The following is a 21,656-nucleotide window of genomic DNA, read 5'->3' on the forward strand; positions in this document are numbered from 1 at the left end:
ATAAATCTGGACATTATTACGGAGTAAAAGACACCCAAGAATGTTTATTTTGTTGAAGTACATAATGTTATTAAACATACTACATATCAAATCCCATGTAAAACCCTTTACCGAACCCCCTTTCAAACATCGTAAAAAAAAAATAATTATAAATTCTGTTTTAAACCGTGTCAAACGCCCCAAAAATCTCAGTATTAAACCCCTTTTGAAATATCAACCCCATTTTTTTTGCCAGTATTAAATTCAATATTCAACCCTTTATTAAACCTGTATCAAACCCCGTATTCAACTCCATATTAAAATTTAACCTGTAACAAACCCCACACTATAACCTGTATTTTAGCCAGTTTTTAACCCCGTATGAAACTCTGTATTAAACCCCATCTTAACAAACTCTGTATTAAACCCCATCTTAACAAACTCTGTATTAAACCTCGGAGCAAACTTTGGGAAATCCCGAAACAAACCCAGTATTGAACCCAGTTTTAAACCCGCCATCAAACTCCATATTAAAATCAAACCCCAAATAAATAAACCCAGTATTAAACCAGGTTATAAACCCGGTAATAAACCCAATATTAAACCCGGTATTGACCCCGTATTGGTCCTGGACTTGCTGACGTCAGTGAATTTCCACTTGACCCCGGTGACCTGTCCCAGCGGGGCGCGTGCTGCTCCTCATTCATTCATTGATTCATATTAGGGAAGCGGCGCGTGGAGGCAGAAGAAGGAAGATCAGAAGGCTGATTGATGTTAGTTCTGTAACATTGGGGCGAGCGCGCGACCGCTCTGCGCGCGCACTGAAAGCTGTACCCACCTACTACCGTTGTCATAGTTACCTACATACCCGCCTGAACGGGTATGTGCACGAGCGAGCAGGAAGGAAAGGAAAGGAAGGAAGGAGAGAGGGAAGGAAGGCAAGAAGGAGGGAGGGAGCGGAATTAGTCAGTGATAGAGGGGAGGAGAGGAGGAGAGGCGGCGGGTGTTCTGCCGAGGTGGACGTGGCGGGTCCGGCGGAGTGAGCTACAAGTGACGGGCAGCCGAACCGAAGGCGGACAGCCAGCCGGCCATGAACCGGACCACCCGCAGGTAACGTACCGCCGCTACCGGCCGCCTGCTCGGCGCCGCTGCGCAGCTTTTTTTTCTCCGTGCAGCTCGCCGCCGCCGCCGCGTCGCTCCGCCAGGTTTCCTGCTTTTTAGACGGGCTGCCGGACCGGGAGTGCCGCCGACGGCCGCCGCACACGTTTACTATTTGCCCCCAGTCGGCTCCTTTTGTGTCGGGAGTGTGAGCCGCTCCCCGCTGCGCCCAGTCAGCGTGCTAAATGCAGAAAGTGTCCGGAGCTCGGAGGAGGCTAACCTCCCCCCGCTGCTGCCTCTCCTCCCCGCCTCACTCTCACTTTCTCCCCATGCTAACACCAGCTAGCCCCGCTAGTTAGCTTAGCAGGCTGCAGACGACGTTAGAGCGATAAACAAGATGGCCACTGGCTAGCTGCTAGCTAGCTAGCCATGGCAGCTTGCCCCGTCTTTGTACGGAAGGAGAGCGGCAGGAGAAGCGTCCCCCCCCCGCCACCCCGCCCCCGCTGTCAGGACCGGTTCCTTCCTTCGGCTCCAGAATCCACCGAACCGAACTCCGTGCGGAGGACGTGCTGTCACTGCGGGGGGGGGGGGGAGGGAGGGAGGTAGGGGAGGGAGACAGAAATGTCCTCCGAGCACAAACCACCGCCAGATTGTGGCAGCTGCCCGTCAGTCAGTGCGCGCAGGCTGCGTGGCGAGCTGGGAGGCCACCTGGAGCGGACAGGTGACCGGCGGACAGGTGACCTCTCCGCCGCCGCGTGAGAACGAAGCTGCAGCTTTATGTCTCCGTGGGGGCGCGTGCACTTTGACTGCAAACTTTTCTGTGTGTGTGTGTGTGTGAGGCCGCTGCAAACACACACACACACACACACACACACACACACACACACACACACACAGTCAGCACTGCAGGAGTTGCGTGTCACTTTAACGTGTTTTATAAAGTGTTAAACTTCAGGACGGTCCTGTGAACATCAGTCATCTTTGTGTGTCTGTCACTGAAAGTTTTATTTAGTAAATTCATCAGCTGGTTTTCTATCGGGAGTCACAGATAACAGGTCCCGCCCCCTCAAATATATACTGTAGACCTCCAGACCGAGTCACAAAACAACAACACAATCTTTGTTGTGATGTCGCTTCTTTCTGTTGTCGTTTCTTTGCGGTCGCGTTTTTGCAGGGTCGTCTTTTATCTTTTAACCCGTTTCAAAGTCGTCCCCGGACCATATTTAGTTTGTTCCTGGACAGTTTTGTGTCTGAATTGTCTCCGGGTGTAAAAGTGTCAGCAGCTGGTTGTCTTTGTCTTAACGTCCGACACATCTCTCGTGTTCCTGTCCTCTCTGCAGGATGGTCCCAGTCAGCTGTGGGCGCTGACGTCCCGGCGGTTGTTGGACACCCAGAAGAGGCTCTCAGGGACTCCTCACCCCCCCGGCCTCCCTCCCAACCCCTCCGCTGTCAGGACAGGACCTCTCAGCAGCAGGGGGGGAGAGGAGGAGAGGAGGAGGAGGAAGGTGGATGTGATAACTTCAGCACTACGTCAGGTGTTGAAACAGAGCGCGGTGAGGAGGTTTAGCTCCGCCCCTCACCATGACAGACTTAGAAACTGAGTGTCTGAGCCTCAGCCTGCCCCCTGAGTGCGGCTCCCCCGCCCCCCCTCTCGACCCCTCCCTCCACGTGGACTGCGGCCCGGGGTCCGCCGGCACGGCCCCGGCGCCCTCCCTGTCCCTCCTCTCCTCCGACTGCCCGACGCCCACGCTCAGCTCGCTGGCGGCGGAGATCGTGGAGCCGCTGGTGATGCTGCCTTGCGTGAAGAGCGAGCCGGAGGACGGAGACCTGGACCCCATCCGAACCGTGGACCTGTCCGAGATCCAGCCGCTGTCCACCGCCGAGCTGGGCCAGGACCAGATCAAGATGGAGATCAGCGGCCTCGACTACATCAAGTCCGAGCATCACGGTCACCACGGCAACCACCACCTAGGCCCGTTTCACCACGGCGACGTCACAGAACTGGACTACAAGTCGCACTACGAGCCCAGCTCCGTGTTCGATTACATCTCCCAGGTAACGGCCGACTCGGCTCCCGTCAGAGTCCGTTCAAAATTCTGCATGTTTAACAGAATCTCTGCCTGAACCGACCTGTGAGGTGTTTCTTCATGTTTTTAACACTTTAACTCGACATCGTGTTCACTGCGGTCTGTTTGGTTTCCAAATCCGATCTCTGCAACATGGCGTGCTGTCCATCCACTCGGTTCTGACCCGACTCGCTCCGCTGAGGTGCTGCCGGCCTGATAGTTATTGATTATGTGAATATGAAGGAGATAATGAATCAGTGCGGATGTAGAAGAGTCTTCTTTTCTTTCTGTTAAAGTCTGCAGACTGAAATAAAACTCAGTGGATGTTTTTAGACTCCGATCAGAAAACCGAACAATTTTAATAGAAAATGGAAGAAATGTGAGACTGAGCTGCAGGAAGCCGTGACCGGACCGGACGGATATAAAACACAACACAACCGTTGTTTAACCTGTCTTGATGTGTTTTTGTTTGATGTTTGTGGAGCGGCGTTTGTCTCTGAACACGACTCACCCGTTGTCCTCGTTGCAGGTCACAGACACTCTGGAGTACATCAAGTCGGACCACCACGTGGACCTGCAGTGTTACTACACAGAGCTGAGCTCCCTGAAGTCCGAGTACCCCGAGTGCAACGCCATGTCCGCCCACCTACAGCACAACGGCCTGGAGTCCATCCACATGGCCGAGCTCCGCACCGAGCTCAACAAGCTGCGGCCCGACGCCCTGCTGATGGACGGCATCGGAAAACTGGACCCTGAGTTTGGCGGCGGGACGCTGTACGAGCTGCAGCCCGCCGAGGACGGGAAGACGGCGGCGGAGGGGACGGCGGCGGGAGGGGGGAGTCTGGTCATCACGACCAAAACCCAGAGCCCGACGGTGAGGAAACCGCGCAACATGGGGGGCGACAAGCCGTTCTCCTGCACGCAGTGCGGGAAGAACTTCAGCACGCTCGGCAACCTGAAGACGCACCAGCGCATCCACACCGGCGAGCGGCCCTACACTTGCTTGCAGTGCGGCAAGAGCTTCGGCCAGGCGGGCAACCTCAAACGGCACCAGCTGATCCACACCGGCCAGAAGCCCTACGTGTGCGCTCACTGCCCCAAAGGCTTCACGAAGGCCGACGACCTGCGCTCGCACCAGCGGCTGCACACCGGCGAGCGGCCGTTCATCTGCGCCACCTGCGGGAAGAGCTTCGGCCAGTCCAAGGAGCTGAAGGCGCACCAGCTGAGCCACACGGGCGAGCGGCCGTACTGCTGCCAGCACTGCGGCAAGAGCTTCACCAAGGAGACCAGCTACCGCAACCACGTGCAGATCCACACCGGCGAGAAGCCCTTCACCTGCTCGCAGTGCGGAAAGACTTTCAGCAACTCGGGCGTCTTGAAAACCCACGAGAAGATCCACTCGGGCGAGCGGCCGTTCGGCTGCACGCAGTGCGGCAAGAGCTTCGGCCGCCTCGGCCACCTGAAGGCGCACCAGCAGATCCACACGGGCGAGCGGCCGTACGCCTGCCCTCAGTGCGCTAAGACTTTCAGCCAGTCGGGCCACCTCAAAGCACACGAGCAGATCCACAAACGAGAACACACGGACACGGCGAGCGACGGCGGTGACGGCGGCGACGGCGGCAGCGACGACGGCGTCTGCGAAGGAAGCGACGACGGCGTCTGCGAAGGAAGCGACGTCGACGACGGCGTTGGTGACGATTGTGTCGGCGACAATTGTGTCGGCGACGATTGTGTCGGCGACAATTGTGTCGGCGATGGAAGTGAAGGCGGCGATGGCGGCAGCAGGAGCAGCGGCAGCACAGTGGGCAGCGACAGCAGCTAAGACGAACTGCGAACCCTTTAACCTCCCGGAGAAACAAAGTATTATTCCTCTTTTTTATAAATACGATATATGAAGCTTTTCCTTATGAGTTTTTCTTACATTTTCATACCTTTTGGCTCTTTTGCATTTTATCTGTGGGCAGGGTGGACTGACTGATTTGCTCTTATGCAAGTGTCTGTGTGCGTACACGTTATACTGTATGTCTGTTGGGGTGGGGTGGGTGGGGCTGTAGATAAAACTGGACTGACTGTGGCGGACCAGTACTTATTTTTGGAGTACTTATGATACACAAGCACAAATACTTCAGCGACCAACTTTGAGTACTTCATTTTTGTATTTCCTGTTTTTTACTGAACCAGACCAGCAGCTCTCAGCAGACCAGGTCCCAGTTTACTGAGGTTACGGCTCCTGAAGGGGGTCCGTGAACGCACCGCCGAGACCAGGGCTCTGAACACTTCGAAGTAGAGGTCGACCGGTAGTTTTAACAGGAACATGATCCGACCCAGCACTTGTTCCGGTGTTTACCTCGAGCCCGCGACGGTTTCTAACCCTGATTAATGCGCTGAAGCAACACTTATCGTACTCATGACGTACGAATAATTAATTACAGACATTATGATGTCACCTTGACTTCACGAACACGCTGATGTTTGTCCGTGTGGGATTAATGCTACGTTCAGAGTCCCACCGATACCGACAGTTTGTGAAGCTTGCCAGATGAATTACATGTTAATTACGTATTAATAACATGCTCATTATGTATTAATTACATGTTAATTACGCAATAATTGTGTTAATTACATGTTAATTACCCAATAATTATGTGTCAGTTACGTGTTAATTGCATGTTCATTACATGTTAATTACATGTTCATTATGTGTTACTTACTTGTCGGTCGACCTCTACCTCATGAAGGGACAGAAGTCGTGTTATCGGATTGCAAAGAGTCCGGTTTCTCCATCAGCAGAGTTTCGATACTGAAAGTTAAATACAGGAAGTCGGTGATTGAGATGCTCTGAATCTCCGTCGATCGTGTCGTGGTTCGACTTCAGGTTCCTCCGTTTGCGTTAATGCAGTAAAAGTACGTACCTCCGAGTACTTCCTGCCAGTTTACTAGTGTGCTCCTCGGCTATTAACCTCCGACATCGTTCGGTATTTTTGATCGATCGGGACACCGCGGGTGTCTCTCGTTTGCCGATGATAATCAGACGACCTCATTTTGTTTTCGTAGCAGAATTGAAAACGATTCTGTCGTCGAGGCGACAACAAACTCAGTTTCCAGCATCGTCGGGCTCCAAAGGACCAAATTCATCAGGACCCCGACCCCCCCCCCCCACCCCCACCCCCTCCTCCCTTCCAACCCACCCCAACCCTCACCCCCGTCCAGATCGCTCACTGTGTACAAATCTTCTATTGATTATGTCATTCCTAAAAAAAAAAAAATGTAATAAAACTACAAAAAAAAATAAAAACCAGCAGCAGGAAGACAGAGGTGAAGCAGCATCTTGTACTGGCAGAAGAATTATTAAAGAAACTAATGGCATTTTCTGTTTGGGGTTTCCTTCTTCTGGGTCTTTTTAAGAGTCGTGTGTACGAGTTCCTGTTCACGTTATAACCAACATATTTTTCTTCTAATGACAAACGTCACTGCTCCCTGTTCCTTCTGCTCTCAGAAATGATGACTTCATGAATATACGTTTGTAGGATCTGATTTATCTATAGATGACTTCATCACCTCTGATGCTGCGTTCAAACGAAACTCTGCACGACTGAAGTTACAACATATTACCTCAACGTCCAACCAAACATGAACTTCCATGACCTCTGACCTTTCGGTCAACGTCAAGCAAACAACCTTCACAACTCGTGAACAAAACATTTAGCGTTCCGACGTGGTGAATACCACAAGAGGGCGCCGTTTATACGAACTCTTCTCGTGTACGACGCCATTTGACCCCAATGAGACTGTTCAACGATATTTTTTCCCTTAATTGACACGTTGATAAAACGACTCCTGATCAGCTGCTGTAGGAAACCGTGGGCCGATTCCCAGCCTGCATTTTATTTCTAATGAAACCACATTAATTATATCTGTTAAACTTGGAACACAAAGGTCATTTTTAAGTTCTACATTCATACAAAACTAAGGTTATTTGATTTGAATCTGAAAACCTTTTAAAATAATGTATCTGCTTAATATAGCTGTTTTAACAGGATGTTACTGTACAGTGGATTTGTACCAAAGTGATTTGGCTCCACCTGCTGTTTATCTAACGAACTGCGATTAATCACTTTTTCTTTTCTGGATTTCCTTTAAATTCTGCTGATATTTGTGCGACCTTTGGTTAATGTGTCTTTTCCACCAATCAAACATTTTATTGTGTTATAAATGACAGAAGTTCTGTGCAACATACCGGTACCTGGTTTTGTTCTGTAACCAAAACTGGACCTGCTTCGGTTTCCTGAAGACGTTTCTCATCCGGAACAGTTCTGACTGACTGGTTTCTATCTGTGTGGGCTCGTTAACACCTCCATGACCGGGTTTCGGACGTTAAAATCCTGAAAACTCCTCACCGGTCAGAAACCTTCCAGATGAGAAACACGTCTTCAAGAAGCTCAAACGACATCCAGCTTCTTTTGAACGTTCTCAGTCCTCCAGCTCTCGGTCCCTCTGAAGGTTCTCCAGACGTTTGGTCGCGAAGTGTGTTGACCCGAAGGTGGCGCCGGAGGAACAGTTCATCTGTGGCTGGAGAACCAATCGGACGACTCTTGTAATCCGTCTACGCCACCCGACCCGCCAGAACCAGACTCGGGTGGGTCAGTTTCACAGACGGCCTTATTTATGCTTCATTTATGTTTCTTGTTTATGTTTCACCCGTTTCAACTGAAAGTGAATAATAATGCGAATATTTATTAATATTTCGGTAAATTCTGTCGCTGGTGTAAACTTCTAAAACGTGACTGGTAGGGAAGGCGTTTGCTTTCCACCGCAGCATTATTTGCAGGATTTAGCGTGAACGACATTATTGGTTGAAGGTTGAGGGCATGCTGGGAAACGGGAGGGGAGGAGTCCAAGAAATGTATATGATGTCACTCGCGATACTGATTGACGTTCTTTTTGTCGAGGCAACACCCCCATAAAACTCGAATTAGCATACTGTAGTGTGTTGGGGTCGGGATCTTTCCCAGCATGCCCTCAGACAATGCGTTTGCGTTGAAGTACACCATTTTAAATCAGCACGGATATAAATGTGGCCGACGGTGTTCAGTTTTTTGGGGTCGTCAGTCGTGCAGGTCTGATGGCGACATTGGAATCAGGATTTTATTCATGGCTGTCCATCAGAGTGGACACGTACGAGTCTAAAAACAACACGAAGCAGCGGCCATACCTAAAGCTACAGTTTCAAACAGGAGAAATTGCGACTCTGCTTGTTTATTTTTTGGTGTTTTATTTCGTGAAGCACAGAAAGCCCGTCAGTATGGCAGTAAAGTTTCCCCTCACGAATCCACCGTCTTCTGATGGATGGAGGTTTAACTTGATGCAGAAAAAAAAAGACGGTTGTAAAGTGGTGAAGATGAGAAGTGGTCTTCGTCAGGAGAAAGTGTTCCCTCGTCCGGCATGCAGGAAAGTTATAGGTTGAGATCTGGCTCTGCCCCCCCCCCCCCTCGGTCAGACAGCCTCGTTTTAATTGTCTGCTACGGACTCCTCGATGACCTTTGTGATGAGCGTCTTGGTGGTGGTGACCGAAGACGAGACTGAAGACGAGAGCGAAGACGAGAGCGAAGACTCGTGTCCAGACGAGGACGAGGACAAGGACAAAGACCTGCGAGAGAAACAGACGAAAACCATCGTTTAAGAAAAAAAAAATTGTACGTTTAAAAAGACAAACAAAAAAAGCTCAAAAGTTCGGCGGCCTCTTCTTACACGGCGGCCTCTCCGTCCAGCAGCCGGCGGTACTCGGCGATCTCCATCTCCAGCCGGGTCTTGATGTCCAGCAGCATCTGGTACTCCTGCGACTGGCGCTCCAGGTCGGCCTTCAGCTGCCCCAGCTGCTCCTCCAAAGACATCACCTGCATCTGGTAGCTGTTCATCTGCAAGCCGTAGCGGCCCTGGACGTCGGACAGAGAGGCTTCGAGAGACGCTTTCTGCACCAGAGAGGGAGACGAGCGGGTTAAAGAGGACGGGAGACGGAAACTGGACCGTGGGAAAACCGGATCAAGTTCCTATTCGGATCTTAATGAGCAAATCAGCACGACGCTGAAGCTCGAAGTCGGTGTTGAAAACCAGGTTCGCTCTCACCATGCTCATCTGAGACTGGAGCTCGATCTCCAGAGCCTGAAGCTGACTCTTCAACTCCTTCACCTCCGTGGTCGTCGACTTCATCGTCATCTCCATGGTCCCCACCTCCTTGCTGAGGATCTCCGACTGCAAAAGAGGAGAAAGACGTGAACGCAAAGAAAACTGCTGCTGTTTGTTTATTTATTTATTTTTGTGTCTACGTTGTTCGCCGGTTCGTTTCGTACCTTGGACTGGAACCAGCCATCGAGGTCTTTGCGGCTCTTGTTGGCGACGGATTCGTAGTGCTCCCTGATTTCCTCCATGACCTTCGCGAGGTCCGCCTGAGGGGCGGCGTCCACCTCCACGTTCACCTGTCCGGTCATCTGGGTGCGCATGGATAGCAGGTCCTGTGGGAGGAGGGGGGGGGGGGGGGGGAGAGGAAAAGAGGGGGAGGGGGGCGGAGCTCAATCAGTGATTAGCTTCTTTGTAAATGATGTACTTAAAGTTTTAGCTGATATGATTCTAAAGTGCTTGTGTCCAGTCTAAGATGCTAATTTAAACTCGTATTTTTTTTTCTACGTTAAATGTGTATTCAGCTGCAGAGTTTAAAACCGGCGTATCGATGAAGGTGATTACCTCCTCGTGGTTCGTCTTCATGGACAGCAGCTCCTCACGCAGGCTTTCGATCTGCAAGCTCAGGTCGGTCTTGGCCGCGCCCACTTCTCCCATCAGCATCTTCAGCCCGGCGATGTCGGCCTCCACCGACTGACGCATCGACAGCTCGTTCTCAAACCTGCACAGAGTTTGTTAAAATGGAGTAAAAACGTACAGAGAAATGACGTTAATAGCCTGAGACCTGCCGTACAGCTGGAAAAAAATGTTTTAAATCAGAAAATAAAGCTAGTCTAAAGTCTAATTACTAACATAACATTTTAGGAGGAATTTAAAATACATACTGAATAAAAAAGTTAAATGAGAATAAATATAGAAAAATAATGAAATTATGAGATACTAACTCATGATTATGATAAACTGAAGTCTTATTTATGAGCTAACGTTTCCACTTGTTTTTTTTTAAAACAATGCGAGTGAATGCGAGCAGCTTTCAAACAGATTAAACAGTTAAAATGCTAAAATAAATAAGTTCCAGGAAGAAATGTTAAAACTACAAAACCACAAACCGTAAAATAAAATAAATGAAGACCATAAAATAATAATAGAATCAAAACAAGAAAAAAACTGAAAAAAAAAAAGTTGAGTAAAAGTGGGGAGGAGGTGCTGCAGTTCAGCTCACAGCCAGCAGAGGGAGCGCTGCAGTACTCGTGGAGATAGAAATGAAAGAAAGACAAAAAACGGACAATAAAAGAAATAGAAAGTCAAAGAGTGTGTCGAGAAAAAAACAGTAAAACAGTACGAAGGAAATAAAAGTGGAGAAAATGAGTCACGTACTTCATCCTGAAGTCGTCCTGAGCGAGCTTGGCGTTGTCGATGCTCAGCATAACGGTACCTCTGGCGATGATGGCGTCCTGGATCTGAATAATACAGATGAAGACAGGGTTAATTTAATCAAAGTTAAAATGAGTAGTGATTTAATAAAATGTACAGAACATGAAAACAGGAGAAAAAAAACGATTAATAAAATCAAATATGTCTTAAAAAAGAAAGAGAAGGAAGGAAGCGAAGAACAAAACCAAGAAAAACAAAAAAGACACATGATGAAGACGAAGAAAAAAAAGAGTGGATTTCTGCAGCCAATCAGATCTCCTGAATTTATTTCGCACCCACCAATCTGACCAATCACAGCGGCTGCTTTTATGACACAAAAAAGTCTCATCTGTGAGAAGATGAAAGCTCATATTTCTAGTTGCAGCTGAGAGGGAGGCGTGGCAGCGATGCACAGGTGTGGTTCACCTGAGAGCCTGATTCATCTCCAGTTACCGAAGGACGTCTTCGGCACTTCTTCTAGTTGTCTTTACTATGGAAGTCAAAGGTTTCCGTAGTCACAACGTTTTTATTTTATCCTAAAGATGAGGAGTTCATTATTATTGTCTTTTGTTTTTATTATTTCAAGAAAACATCTTATTTCGTCTTTTACACTTTATATCTTCTGCAGTTGCTGTTATTGTAGATTGAATTCATTTTATGGTTTAATTTTTTTGTCTTGCAGAAATATAAAAATGTGCATCAAGTTATTTTCTCGTACTGTTTTTAGCTGCTTCTGTCCTTCTTTCTTTAGATTTTTTTTTTCCAGATCAAAAGTGAATTAACTTTGAAAACAAGTTTGTAAAATTGCTGCTTTTAAAACATTTTATGTAACACTTCTAACATTTCTAATTCAAGTCATGACAGTAAACTTTGTTCACTTGATAATTATTGACACCTTGGCCTTATTTGGCTTCCACAGAGCTACATTTTTTAGTTTGAGGAAACTATTTTAACTTTTAGTTTTTTTCAACAAAAATATGTTTGTCACATTGTCGCAAGAAAAGATCTGTAACCTTAAATAATAATTAATGAACGCATTATTGACACCGTTGGTCTTCCATACGATCATGCTGTTTGACTTTTTTTCCTAATAAAAAAGGAGACCACTAGCAGGACTGAGAGCCCTATAGAGACACCACTGGACTCAATGTCCCATGATGCTCCTCTTCCTCACCTTGCCCTGCAGCTCTGCGATGGTGATGAAGAAGGGGCTGTAGTCCCTGGTGGCCGGGCCGGATTTGCTCTCCACAAACTCGCGGATCTTCAGCTCCAGCTCGCCGTTGGCCTTCTCCAGCGTCGCCACCTTGGCCAGGTAGGTGGCCAGACGGTCGTTCAGGTTCTGCATGGTGCCCTTCTCGTTGCCGATGACGCTGTTGTCCACCGCCGCTCCTCCGCCGAAGCCCGCCCCGAATCCGCCACCTGCACCAAAACCTCCACCTCCACCTCCACCTGCTCCTCCGCCGAAGCCGAAGCCGCCGCCGCCGCCACCGCCACCGCCTGCAGAGAAGGTCCTGCTGGCCCGGGAGACGCGGACTCCGCCGCCTCCAGCTCCTCCCACCATGCTGTACGAGCTCATGCCTCCGCCGAAGGATGCTCGGCCGAGGCCGCCACCGCCCATCATGGAGTTCCGTGAGGAGGAGGAGGAGGAATACATCATAGTCATGATGATGGAGAGGAAGAGTAGTTCGGTCTGTCTTCTCTGGAGGAGGGAGCCGGAGAGGAGAGAAGTGAGGAGACACGGACCAGCTGTTGCTTTTAAAGCTGCTGGGTGGGGGGGCGGGGCCGCCCTCAGAGTGGGAATGTAGGCCAGTAGGTTTCCTGCTGTACTGTCCTCCCCAGCCTCGGTGAAGTAACACCTCCATCAACAGAACCGTGTTTTTGCTGGTTCTGCTATTTTTCTCTCGGCACAAAGAGCTGTCTGTTTGACGGCGTCGGCCACGCCCCCTGGCACTCACCTGTCCCCTGACAGCGTCCAACTTCAGGTGTTTGCCATGTGAAAACGCCGCTGGCAGGCAGGGCAAAGGTTTGTTGTGTCGTCATGGTGAACTGCTTGTGTCGCATAGAAAACAGACCTAAAGAAAGTTCAGCCTGTCAAACACTCACTCACCTCTTTATTAGGAACACCTGAACCGGCGGGCGCAGCGCCAACCTGCAGATTCTGATGTCTCAGAGGACCAGTAGGTACACTGAGCCGGGGACTGTCTCAGGATCGGTACCCAACCAGGACGAGTGCCCGACCAGGACGGGTCCCGAACAACGCGAGTCTCCGACCAGCACAAGTCCCGACCAACGCGAGTCCCCGACCAGGACGTGTCCCCGACCAATGCGAGTCCCCGACCAACACGAATCTCCGAACAACGAGTCCCCGACCAGGACGAGTCCCCAACAAGGACCGGTCCCCAAACAACATGAGTCCCCGACCAGGACGAGTCCCGAACAGCACGAGTCCCCGACCAGGACGAGTCCCAACCAACACGAGTCTCCGACCAAAATGAGTCCCCGACCAAGATGAGTCCCCAATAAGGACCGGTCCCCGAACAACACGAGTCCCTGACCAACACGAGTCCCTGACCAAGTCCCAAACCAAGGACCTCCAAAACAAGTGCCAATGCCATTTCCCATCCGGTGGCCCTACCCTTTGTTTAGAAGAGCCCTCTTCTGGTAGTGGCCCTTCAGGACTGGGCGAAAGTTAAGAAAAATAAATCGCTAGACAAGTGCTGATTCAAAACCGGCAAGTTGCAAGTCAGGTCCAGAATCAAGTCCCAAGTACAGAACCAAGACAAGACAGTTAAGGTCCAAAACAAGACCCAAGTCAAGACTAAATAGCCTGAAGAAGAGTTCTAATTGAAAACCAACAAGTTCAGAACTAAGATAAGAAGAACAAGTCAGAAGTCCTGAGACGAGTCTGAAGTAAATAACCAACAAGTTACTTCACTGTAAGTGTTTTTCTAATCTGTTTGTGTTTATTTGTCTTTTATTTGGTTTAATTTAATTTGATCTTCTTTTACAGTCGACTCGTTGGACAGTTACGGACTTCGTGTGCCGCCTCGGCTCGGCTGCTGCGAGATTCCGGTGTTAATCTGCTGCAGGATGAGGTTGGACCAGAGGAATGAGGATATGTGGATGTGATTGAAAGCTGCTCTCATATGGAACAGCCGGTGGCAGCGTATATGTCTCTGCACGCATATTGGCTGGGATGTGAGTATCAACGGCTCGTACATCAGCGCTGATAGCCGCAGGTCAGAGCTCTGCTCTCCGTTTAATGTGGTATTGATAAAAACATCTCGTCACATCAGTTTAGTGAACAATAAACTAACGTTCTGCACATCGTGTTCCATTAAAGTTCCTTTAAATCCATCAATCTCACAAAGAAGTGTCATCAAACACTGGAGGAGTGTCCGTGACAAACAAAATTACACAAAACCACGACAACCACAGAAAAAGAAGAAAGAAAATCACCTGAAAGTTTCCCTGAACCTTTCTCAGTTTATAGTTTTGGCCAGATTAAAAGAACAAACAGTCCCCTGGTCTACTAATAAATCCTTAATATTTTTAATTGCCGCTTTGATGGCTTCTGTGCCTTCAGCTCAATGCTGATGTCTGGATGCTAACCAAATGCACCTGAGGTTGATGGGAGTCTTGGTACTTTTGCACGCATTTGGCCCAAAATCAACGTTTAAATGTGGTCCCTGTTGGATGGGTTCGATAACAAGTGGGAGAGTATTTCCTCTGATGTGTTTTATAGCAGTCGTTGAGGTGCGTTAGTGAGGACAGAGGTTTGTTAAAATGGAAAGACTGAGTGTCCGTCACAGAGAGGTCGTGTTCAGAAGGCTTCTTTCAGCACCAATGAAGATATGCCATCTGATGTGAGAATTTGACTGAACATGCAGCTTCACAGCAGGCTGGCTGTCGGCCAATCGGTGCCTCGCTGAGGTCAATGTCTTGCTGAAAGGCACTGTGATACAGTACATAGGATTAGTCCTCAGCCCAGCCTCTTACAGGAGTTTATCCATGCTGGCTTCTGGTTCTCCTCCGGTGACTCTGTATTCTATAAACTGAGGCCCCACCTAAGTGAAGCTTAAGTTCTGTAAACAATCTGCCAATCAACTCCAACAATGAGGGTTAACTTTTCACCTTCAACTCACAACAGAAACCTGGTGGCTGATCAAGAATCTGAATCAAAACTGAGCTGCAAGAAATGCTCAAAGAAAGTTCTGACAAAGGATTGTTGCAATCACTGCACCGACTGTTGGACAAGAAATAGTTCTGGTCACTGCACCGACTGGGTTGCAACTTGTTGCAGGTTGCTGCGGTTCGTTGTAGTTTGTTACGATTTGCTGCAGGTCGTTGCAGTTAGTTGCAGGTTGCTGCAGTTTGTTGCAGTTGGTTGCGGTTGGTTGCAGTTTGTTGCGGTTTGCTGCAGTTTGCTACACGTCGTTGCAGTTCATTGCTGTTTGTTCGTTACAGTTTGCTGCAGTTCGTTACAGTTTGCTGCAGTTCACTTTAGTTTGTTGCAATTTGTTGCTGTTGTTGTTACAGCTCATTCCACTTAGCTGCGCCTTGTTCCTTACATAACATGTGCCTGACATTCTACTCTGTAAAATAATAGATGATTTCCATTTTCATCATTGCCACATCAGAATTAGCCATCGGCTGCGATGAGATCATAAAGACGATCAGATTTATGATCAGATGGTGGAAGTGTTGTGTAACAGCAGAGGTTTGACAGCCTGCCTGGGGCAGTGTGTGTGTGTGTGTGTGTGTGTGTGTGTGCGCGTGCGTGCGTGCGTGTGTGTGTGTGTGTGTGTGTGGTGGGGGGGGGTTAGGTTATATTAAGGTTAATGAAACTTTAAATGTCAGGTTCAACATCAGAAGCTACTGCTGGGAGGTCACCAAAGTGCTGTAGGGCCAGTCAGCCAATCAATACAGCATAATATCTGCAGGTATTATTAATATGTTTTATCAGAAAGCTTCAATGACATCAAACAGAATATCAAACTTTACCCTCCAAATATTTAAAATACACGTTAGCAGAGTTTCATTTTATGACTTCACTCAAAAAACGTTTATGGAAACCTGTATCCTTTTATAGATTTTTGTAAAGAGGGGACATTTCAAAAACGTTGTCGGCACGTCTGGGGAACAGGGACGTTTATATAAAGTGAGGACATTTTGTCTATTCTCACCTTTTTAAGACCATTTGAGGGTTAAAACTTGGTTTTAGAGGAAATATCATGAGCTTCTGTCACCCCAAAGTCTATTGAAATAACAAACAATTTAAGAAACAACTAAACTGCATTTTATAATATTATGTTTAAAACAAGTAACATCTAGCGCCTTTAGAAAATAATTTCTTCTCTGATTTGCATAAGAGAACCAATAAAATCAAGTTCCCATCGTGGACTTAAAAGAAAATGAAGAATGCGTGAAGAGGCATGATGGGAGCGGGAGAGGTCTCCGGGCGTGAAGCGACGTGCAGAACGGCTGCAGCATCCAAAACCCTCGGACGGGCTTCTGAGTGAAACAAAACCAAAGCCCAGCAAAGATAGCCGATCACCACATTATACAGAGCGGGCTTGGAGCATGTGAATCGCCTGTTGTGATGAACCCGTAATTTAAGTAGGACTCTTGGTATTTTCTTTTAAATGCAGCTTTCTTTTTGTTGGTGGTGTTGGAGTTTTCTGTTGTCTCATCATTTGGTCTTTCCACCTTTTAAAGGAACCTCTTCAGAGACGTTTGTTTTTTGCTAATTTTTGCTGGGGTTAACTTGTGGGTTTATGAATGAAAAAAAAAAAAAAAGCATGACAAAAAACTGCGACTGAGACAACTCAGTCGCAGGAAGGGGCGTGGACGAAAGTGGTAATTTTTCAAAATAAAATACCATGCAGACTAATGTAAATAAAATAAAAAATAAATAAATAAAAGTTTTTTATTCTTTCTGTGCGGTCCGGTACCAAATCACCCTCGACCCCGTAGTGGTCCGTGGCCAGGTGGTTGGGGACCCCAGTCATAGAGGACCTGCCGGGGGAGTCGTAGAGAACCAGCAGGGGGCAGTATCGCCTTTTATTTGAATATGTCTGCAGCCAGTTTCACCTGTCAAACACACCTGAGACTGAGAATTGATTTTAAACTACAGAATAAATAAAAGTATTTTTCTTTAGTTTGTTGAAAGTTATCAATCACATCAATCATTTCTAGTTTTTTCATCTGTAGATTAATTTTAAATTCCATCTTTTTCTTTAAATCGTTTTTAGGTAGGTAGGTAGGTAGGTAGGTATTTACTTTATTAATCCCCGAGGGGAATTTTTTTTCGCTACAGCAGCATACAGAATCAATAAGATAATAATAGAAATAATAGAATAAAATAATAGAATAGAATAGAATAGAATAGAATAGAATAGAATAGAATAGAATAATAGAAAAGCAATAAAATATTAGTAAATAGCAGTAAAAAAATATAAAATATAAAATGCACAGTATATACAGTACATTATATATCTATATATATATTATATACAAACAAACCAAGAAACACAGTCAACATATATATATACAGTACAGTATATATCTATATATATTATATACAAACAAACCAAGAAACACAGTCAACAGTGTTATTGTTATGTGATGGATTTTGCCAGAGGTGAGTTATTGTACGGTCTTATTGCAGTGGGCAGGAATGATCTCCTGTATCTGTCCTTGTGACAGCGGAGCTGGAGGAATCTTTTAGAGAAAGTGCTCCGCTGTCCCTGCAGCAGGTGGAGAGGGTGGTCAGGATTATCCAATATGGACAATAGTTTGTTCAGCGTCCTCCTCTCCACCACCTTTTCCAGGCTGTCCAGTTTGTAGCCGATGATGGAGCCGGCCTTCTTAACCAGTTTGTTAAGTCTGTTGGTGTCACCGGCTCCAATGCTGCTCCCCCAGCAGACCCCAGCGAAGTACAATGCACTTAACTGTTATATTCTTAAAATGTACTTCATCATTCAGATTCATAGAGATTACACACCGGCTGCATTTTATTTATTAATGTGTTCATTTCATCATGTGAAACTGTTTCTTCTCCAGTTTCCACCTGCAGCTCCGTTTTGAATAATGTTTTCATGTTTTAATTTTGCGATAATTTATAAACATTTCATCAGCTGTCTTCTTATTACAGTTAAACATCTCGATTATAACACCTCCATAATTATAATAATTCTCTATAACTTTATTATTTAATGTCAAACTGTCACTTTTCTGTGATTTATGAATGAAAGATCCATATTTGTTTATTTTGATGTTGTACTTGTTTTTTGCCTTTGTGTTTGTTTTTGTTATCTGTTAATTACAGTGTTGTAATTTTTGCCTCTTTTAGCTGAATGTTTTGACCTTTGTTTTTTTTCTACATAATTGAGTAACTTTTTGATTTGAATTGTTTTCTATCCGTTAGTTTTCAACCGTCTTCATCATCTATCTGAAACTTTTAGGTTTTTATTTCAACATTGATTTTTTTTTTTTTTTTTTTTTTTACCTGTTCAGTGATTCATATTTTATCTGAAAAGTTTCACTTTCAATCGTTTGAGTTCAGAGAGTTTAGAGTCGAATAAAAAGTGGAATAAAAACAAACCGAGTTTATTCGTTTAACTGGTTTTATTGTGACATCAGACAAACAGAAGAGACGCTGATGCTGATTGGCTGTTGTCCACCTGCAGGTGCTCAGCGTACCTGGTAGGAGGAGGAGGACGCGGAGGAAGAGCTGGAGACCACCTTCCCGTCAACTACCTCCTCCACCACCGTTACCACCCGCTTGGTCGTCGTGCTGGACGAGGTGCTGGATGAGGTGCTGATGCTGTGGACCAATCAGAGAGCAGAGCCGGGTGAGTGTCTGCGTCACCTGCGGGCTGCAGGTTGTTTAAAAGGTTGCCGTGGCTCTCACCTGCTGGTGGCCTCTCCGTCCAGCAGCCGGCGGTACTCGGCGATCTCCAGCTCCAGACGCGTCTTGATGTCCAGCAGCATCTTGTACTCGCCTCCCTGACGCTCCAGGTCGGCCCGCAGCTGCCCCAGCTGCTCCTCCAGAGACGTCACCTGAAACACGTGCAGGTGAGTCACACGCTGCCCGGGTGAGGGGGAGGGGGACCTACCAGAATCCTCCAGAACCTTCCAGATTCTTTCAGAACCGTCCCAGTCTCACCTGCATCTGGTACCCCGACAGCTGCATTGCGTAGCGGCTCTTAGTGTCAGCCAGGGTCGCCTCCATAGACGCTTTCTGATCGGAGAAGGTCGGAGGTCAGTTCACACGGAACAATAAAAAAAAAAACTCGGAATACAAAAAAATGAACACAGAGAAGAGAAAACAGAACATTGACCTCAGAACACAGAAAAAAAGAACAGAAAATAGAGAACACGGGACAGTGGAGGAGGTCATATGACTCACCATGCTCATTGCGGACTGCAGCTCGATCTCCAGCGACTGCAGCGTGCGTTTGACCTCGTTGATCTCTGACCTGGACGTCTGCAGCGTGGTGGTCTGCGTGACCACCTCCTTGTTCAGACTCTCCGACTGGACACACACACACACACACACACACACACACACACACACACACACACACACACACACACACACACACACACACACACACAGCGGGTCAGAACACGCCAACACAGCAGGCAGCTGTCTACATGAGGTAACAGGAAGTGACATCACGGCGGTACCTTGGTCTGGAACCAGTTCTCCAGTTCTCTCTGGTTCTTGACGTTGACGGACTCGTAGTGCTCCCGGATCTCCGCCATCACCTTGCTCAGGTCCTCCTGAGGAGCCGCATCCACCTCCACGTGGACCTGACCGCTCATCTGGGCCCGTATGGCCAGCAGCTCCTGCAACAACAAACAGAACCGTGAAGAGGTTCCGCTCCACCCGGACTCACCCACCCGACCCGAACCTCACTCATCGGACCCAAGAGCTCCCCCCCACACCTCCTCATGGTTCTTCTTCAGGAAGATCAGCTCCTCTCTCAGGCCCTCGATCTGCATCTCCAGGTCGGTCCGGGTCAGAGTCAGGTCGTCCAGAACCCTCCTGAGCCCGGCGATGTCGGCCTCCACCGACTGACGCATGGCCAGCTCGTTCTCGTACCTGCACACACATCACATTATAATCTATATATATATATATATATATGTGTATATATATGTATATAAATATATATAAAACATAATTTATTATGGAGAATTTACTATCATAAATAATGAGGATAAAATATTTAAATACGCTGAATAATTAAATAAGAAATATATAATACATACATTTGATTATTTATTTATTAGGTAATAATTTAAATAGTGAATAAAAAGTAGTAAAATTACATTAAAAAATACAACTAGCTGCAAATAATTTAAATAATAAAATAACTAAAACATGTAACAAATAAATAAAATAATGAATAACTTCCTGGTTGTCAGACTCACTTTGTCCTGAAGTCTTCGGCAGCCAGTCGAGCGTTATCAATGCACAGATGGATCGAACCGTTCACCTTGATGGCGTCCTGGATCTAGAGACATCATCATCATCACAGAGCTGTCAGTCTGGTAAACTCCTCTACAACTAATAATGATAATAATAATATTAATTAAACTGTATTCTCCTCTGATAACATCATATCTGTACTTCAGGACTGTCTCCATGGCAACAGAGACCGTCAATAGTTCAGTTTGTGATCAGCTCATGAAGATCGACTCGCTGCAGCGACGTTTGAAGACCGTTTACTGACTGATCATGTGACCGGCCGGATGATTCTCACTGCAGCTGATCAGACTTATCAAACACACCTCGTCATGGCGGCCGGATGGAGGATGAGGAGGGCTCTTACCTTTCCGGTGAGTTCAGCGATGGTGACGAAATAGGCGCCGTAGTTGCGGGTGGCCGGTCCAGTTTTGCTCTCCAGGAACTGGTGGATCTTCAGCTCCAGCTCGGAGTTGGCCTTCTCCAGCGTCGCCACCTTGGCCAGGTAGGTGGCCAGACGGTCGTTCAGGTTCTGCATGGTGCCCTTCTCGTTGCCGATGATGCTGTTGTCCCCGCCGGACACGCCGCAGGTCATGGAGGACGAGAAGCCGTAGCCGCCGCCGCCGAAGCCTCCGCCGCCGAAGCCTCCGCCCATGGAGGAGGAGGAGGAGGAGATGCGGACCCCGGCGCCTCCGGCGCCCCCGTACACGCTGCCGGCTCTCATCGACGATATCCGAGAGCCGCCACCGAAACCGACCATGGAGCCGGAGGAGCTGCCCATGGAGGTCCGGACGGAGCGGGAGGAAGAGCGAGACGTGAGGGTTGCCATGGCGGATGCTGCGTTTCTGCTGAAGACGACAGAGTGAAGAGCTGCGAGGCTCTCGCCGCCTTTTAAACACTCAGTAGTCACACAGTTATTAGTCACTCAACACCTGCAGCATGGGGCTGCCTGTCAGGTATGTGCACAGGTGTGCGGGCGGGGATGGGCAAGGAAACATGTGACCTTCAAACATCTTAACCAGCTTTGTCCCGCATGCTGCAGGCTGAGTTCGACCTTTACCAACTGACAGGAGATTACCTAAAATGAGGCGGACCGAATGCCTGAGGACCTGTAAAGCTTTTATAAATGTCAGAGAGCTGCTGTGGAATGAACGTGGGTGGATAAATGTCATCACCAACTGATACAAATAATGATAGCTTGTTAAATTACACATATGCAACAATTAGAAGCGTTTCCAGTTCAGTGCTTCAGCTTCAAAGAAAACAAGAAACAGTGTGGAAAAAGAAGTTGAAATACCTGACGACCAGCGAGTTTCAACGGTTAGGAAGATACTAACTGGTGAAGCTAACGTTAGCTTAGCACCGCTGATATTAGTTGCTGCAGCTAAAGTCAGTGAAACATGAACTCACACAGTTTACTAAGTGGTAGCTAACGTTGGGGACGGAGT

The 21,656-nt window shown here is 47.5% G+C and overlaps 2 protein-coding genes across 2 annotated transcripts; one reads left to right on the plus strand and one right to left on the minus strand.

Annotated features, from left to right (window-relative positions):
* Positions 1 to 755: 755 nt before the first annotated feature.
* On the plus strand, positions 756 to 5,172 carry LOC138207957 (uncharacterized). The gene is made up of 3 exons (XM_069165562.1): positions 756 to 1,089; positions 2,418 to 3,132; positions 3,673 to 5,172. The coding sequence occupies exons 2-3, from the start codon at positions 2,659 to 2,661 to the stop codon at positions 4,963 to 4,965; spliced, it is 1,767 nt and encodes a 588-aa protein (XP_069021663.1). The 5' UTR covers positions 756 to 1,089; positions 2,418 to 2,658; the 3' UTR covers positions 4,966 to 5,172.
* Positions 5,173 to 8,397: 3,225 nt separating this feature from the next.
* On the minus strand, positions 8,398 to 21,110 carry LOC138207742 (uncharacterized). Its single transcript, XM_069165222.1, has 16 exons — positions 20,576 to 21,110; positions 20,175 to 20,257; positions 19,686 to 19,842; positions 19,425 to 19,586; positions 19,144 to 19,269; positions 18,901 to 18,975; positions 18,646 to 18,794; positions 18,431 to 18,558; positions 13,366 to 13,408; positions 11,905 to 12,586; positions 10,695 to 10,777; positions 9,882 to 10,038; positions 9,491 to 9,652; positions 9,267 to 9,392; positions 8,892 to 9,112; positions 8,398 to 8,790 (listed from the first exon to the last, which is right to left on the minus strand). Exons 1-16 carry the CDS (start codon positions 21,035 to 21,037, stop codon positions 8,652 to 8,654), a joined length of 2,955 nt encoding a protein of 984 aa, XP_069021323.1. The 5' UTR covers positions 21,038 to 21,110; the 3' UTR covers positions 8,398 to 8,651.
* Positions 21,111 to 21,656: the final 546 nt, after the last annotated feature.

Source organism: Embiotoca jacksoni, unplaced genomic scaffold, assembly GCF_022577435.1.
Source record: "Embiotoca jacksoni isolate LCO1_2020_lvr unplaced genomic scaffold, fEmbJac1.0.p SCAF_34, whole genome shotgun sequence".
NCBI classification, from domain to species: Eukaryota; Metazoa; Chordata; class Actinopteri; family Embiotocidae; genus Embiotoca; species Embiotoca jacksoni.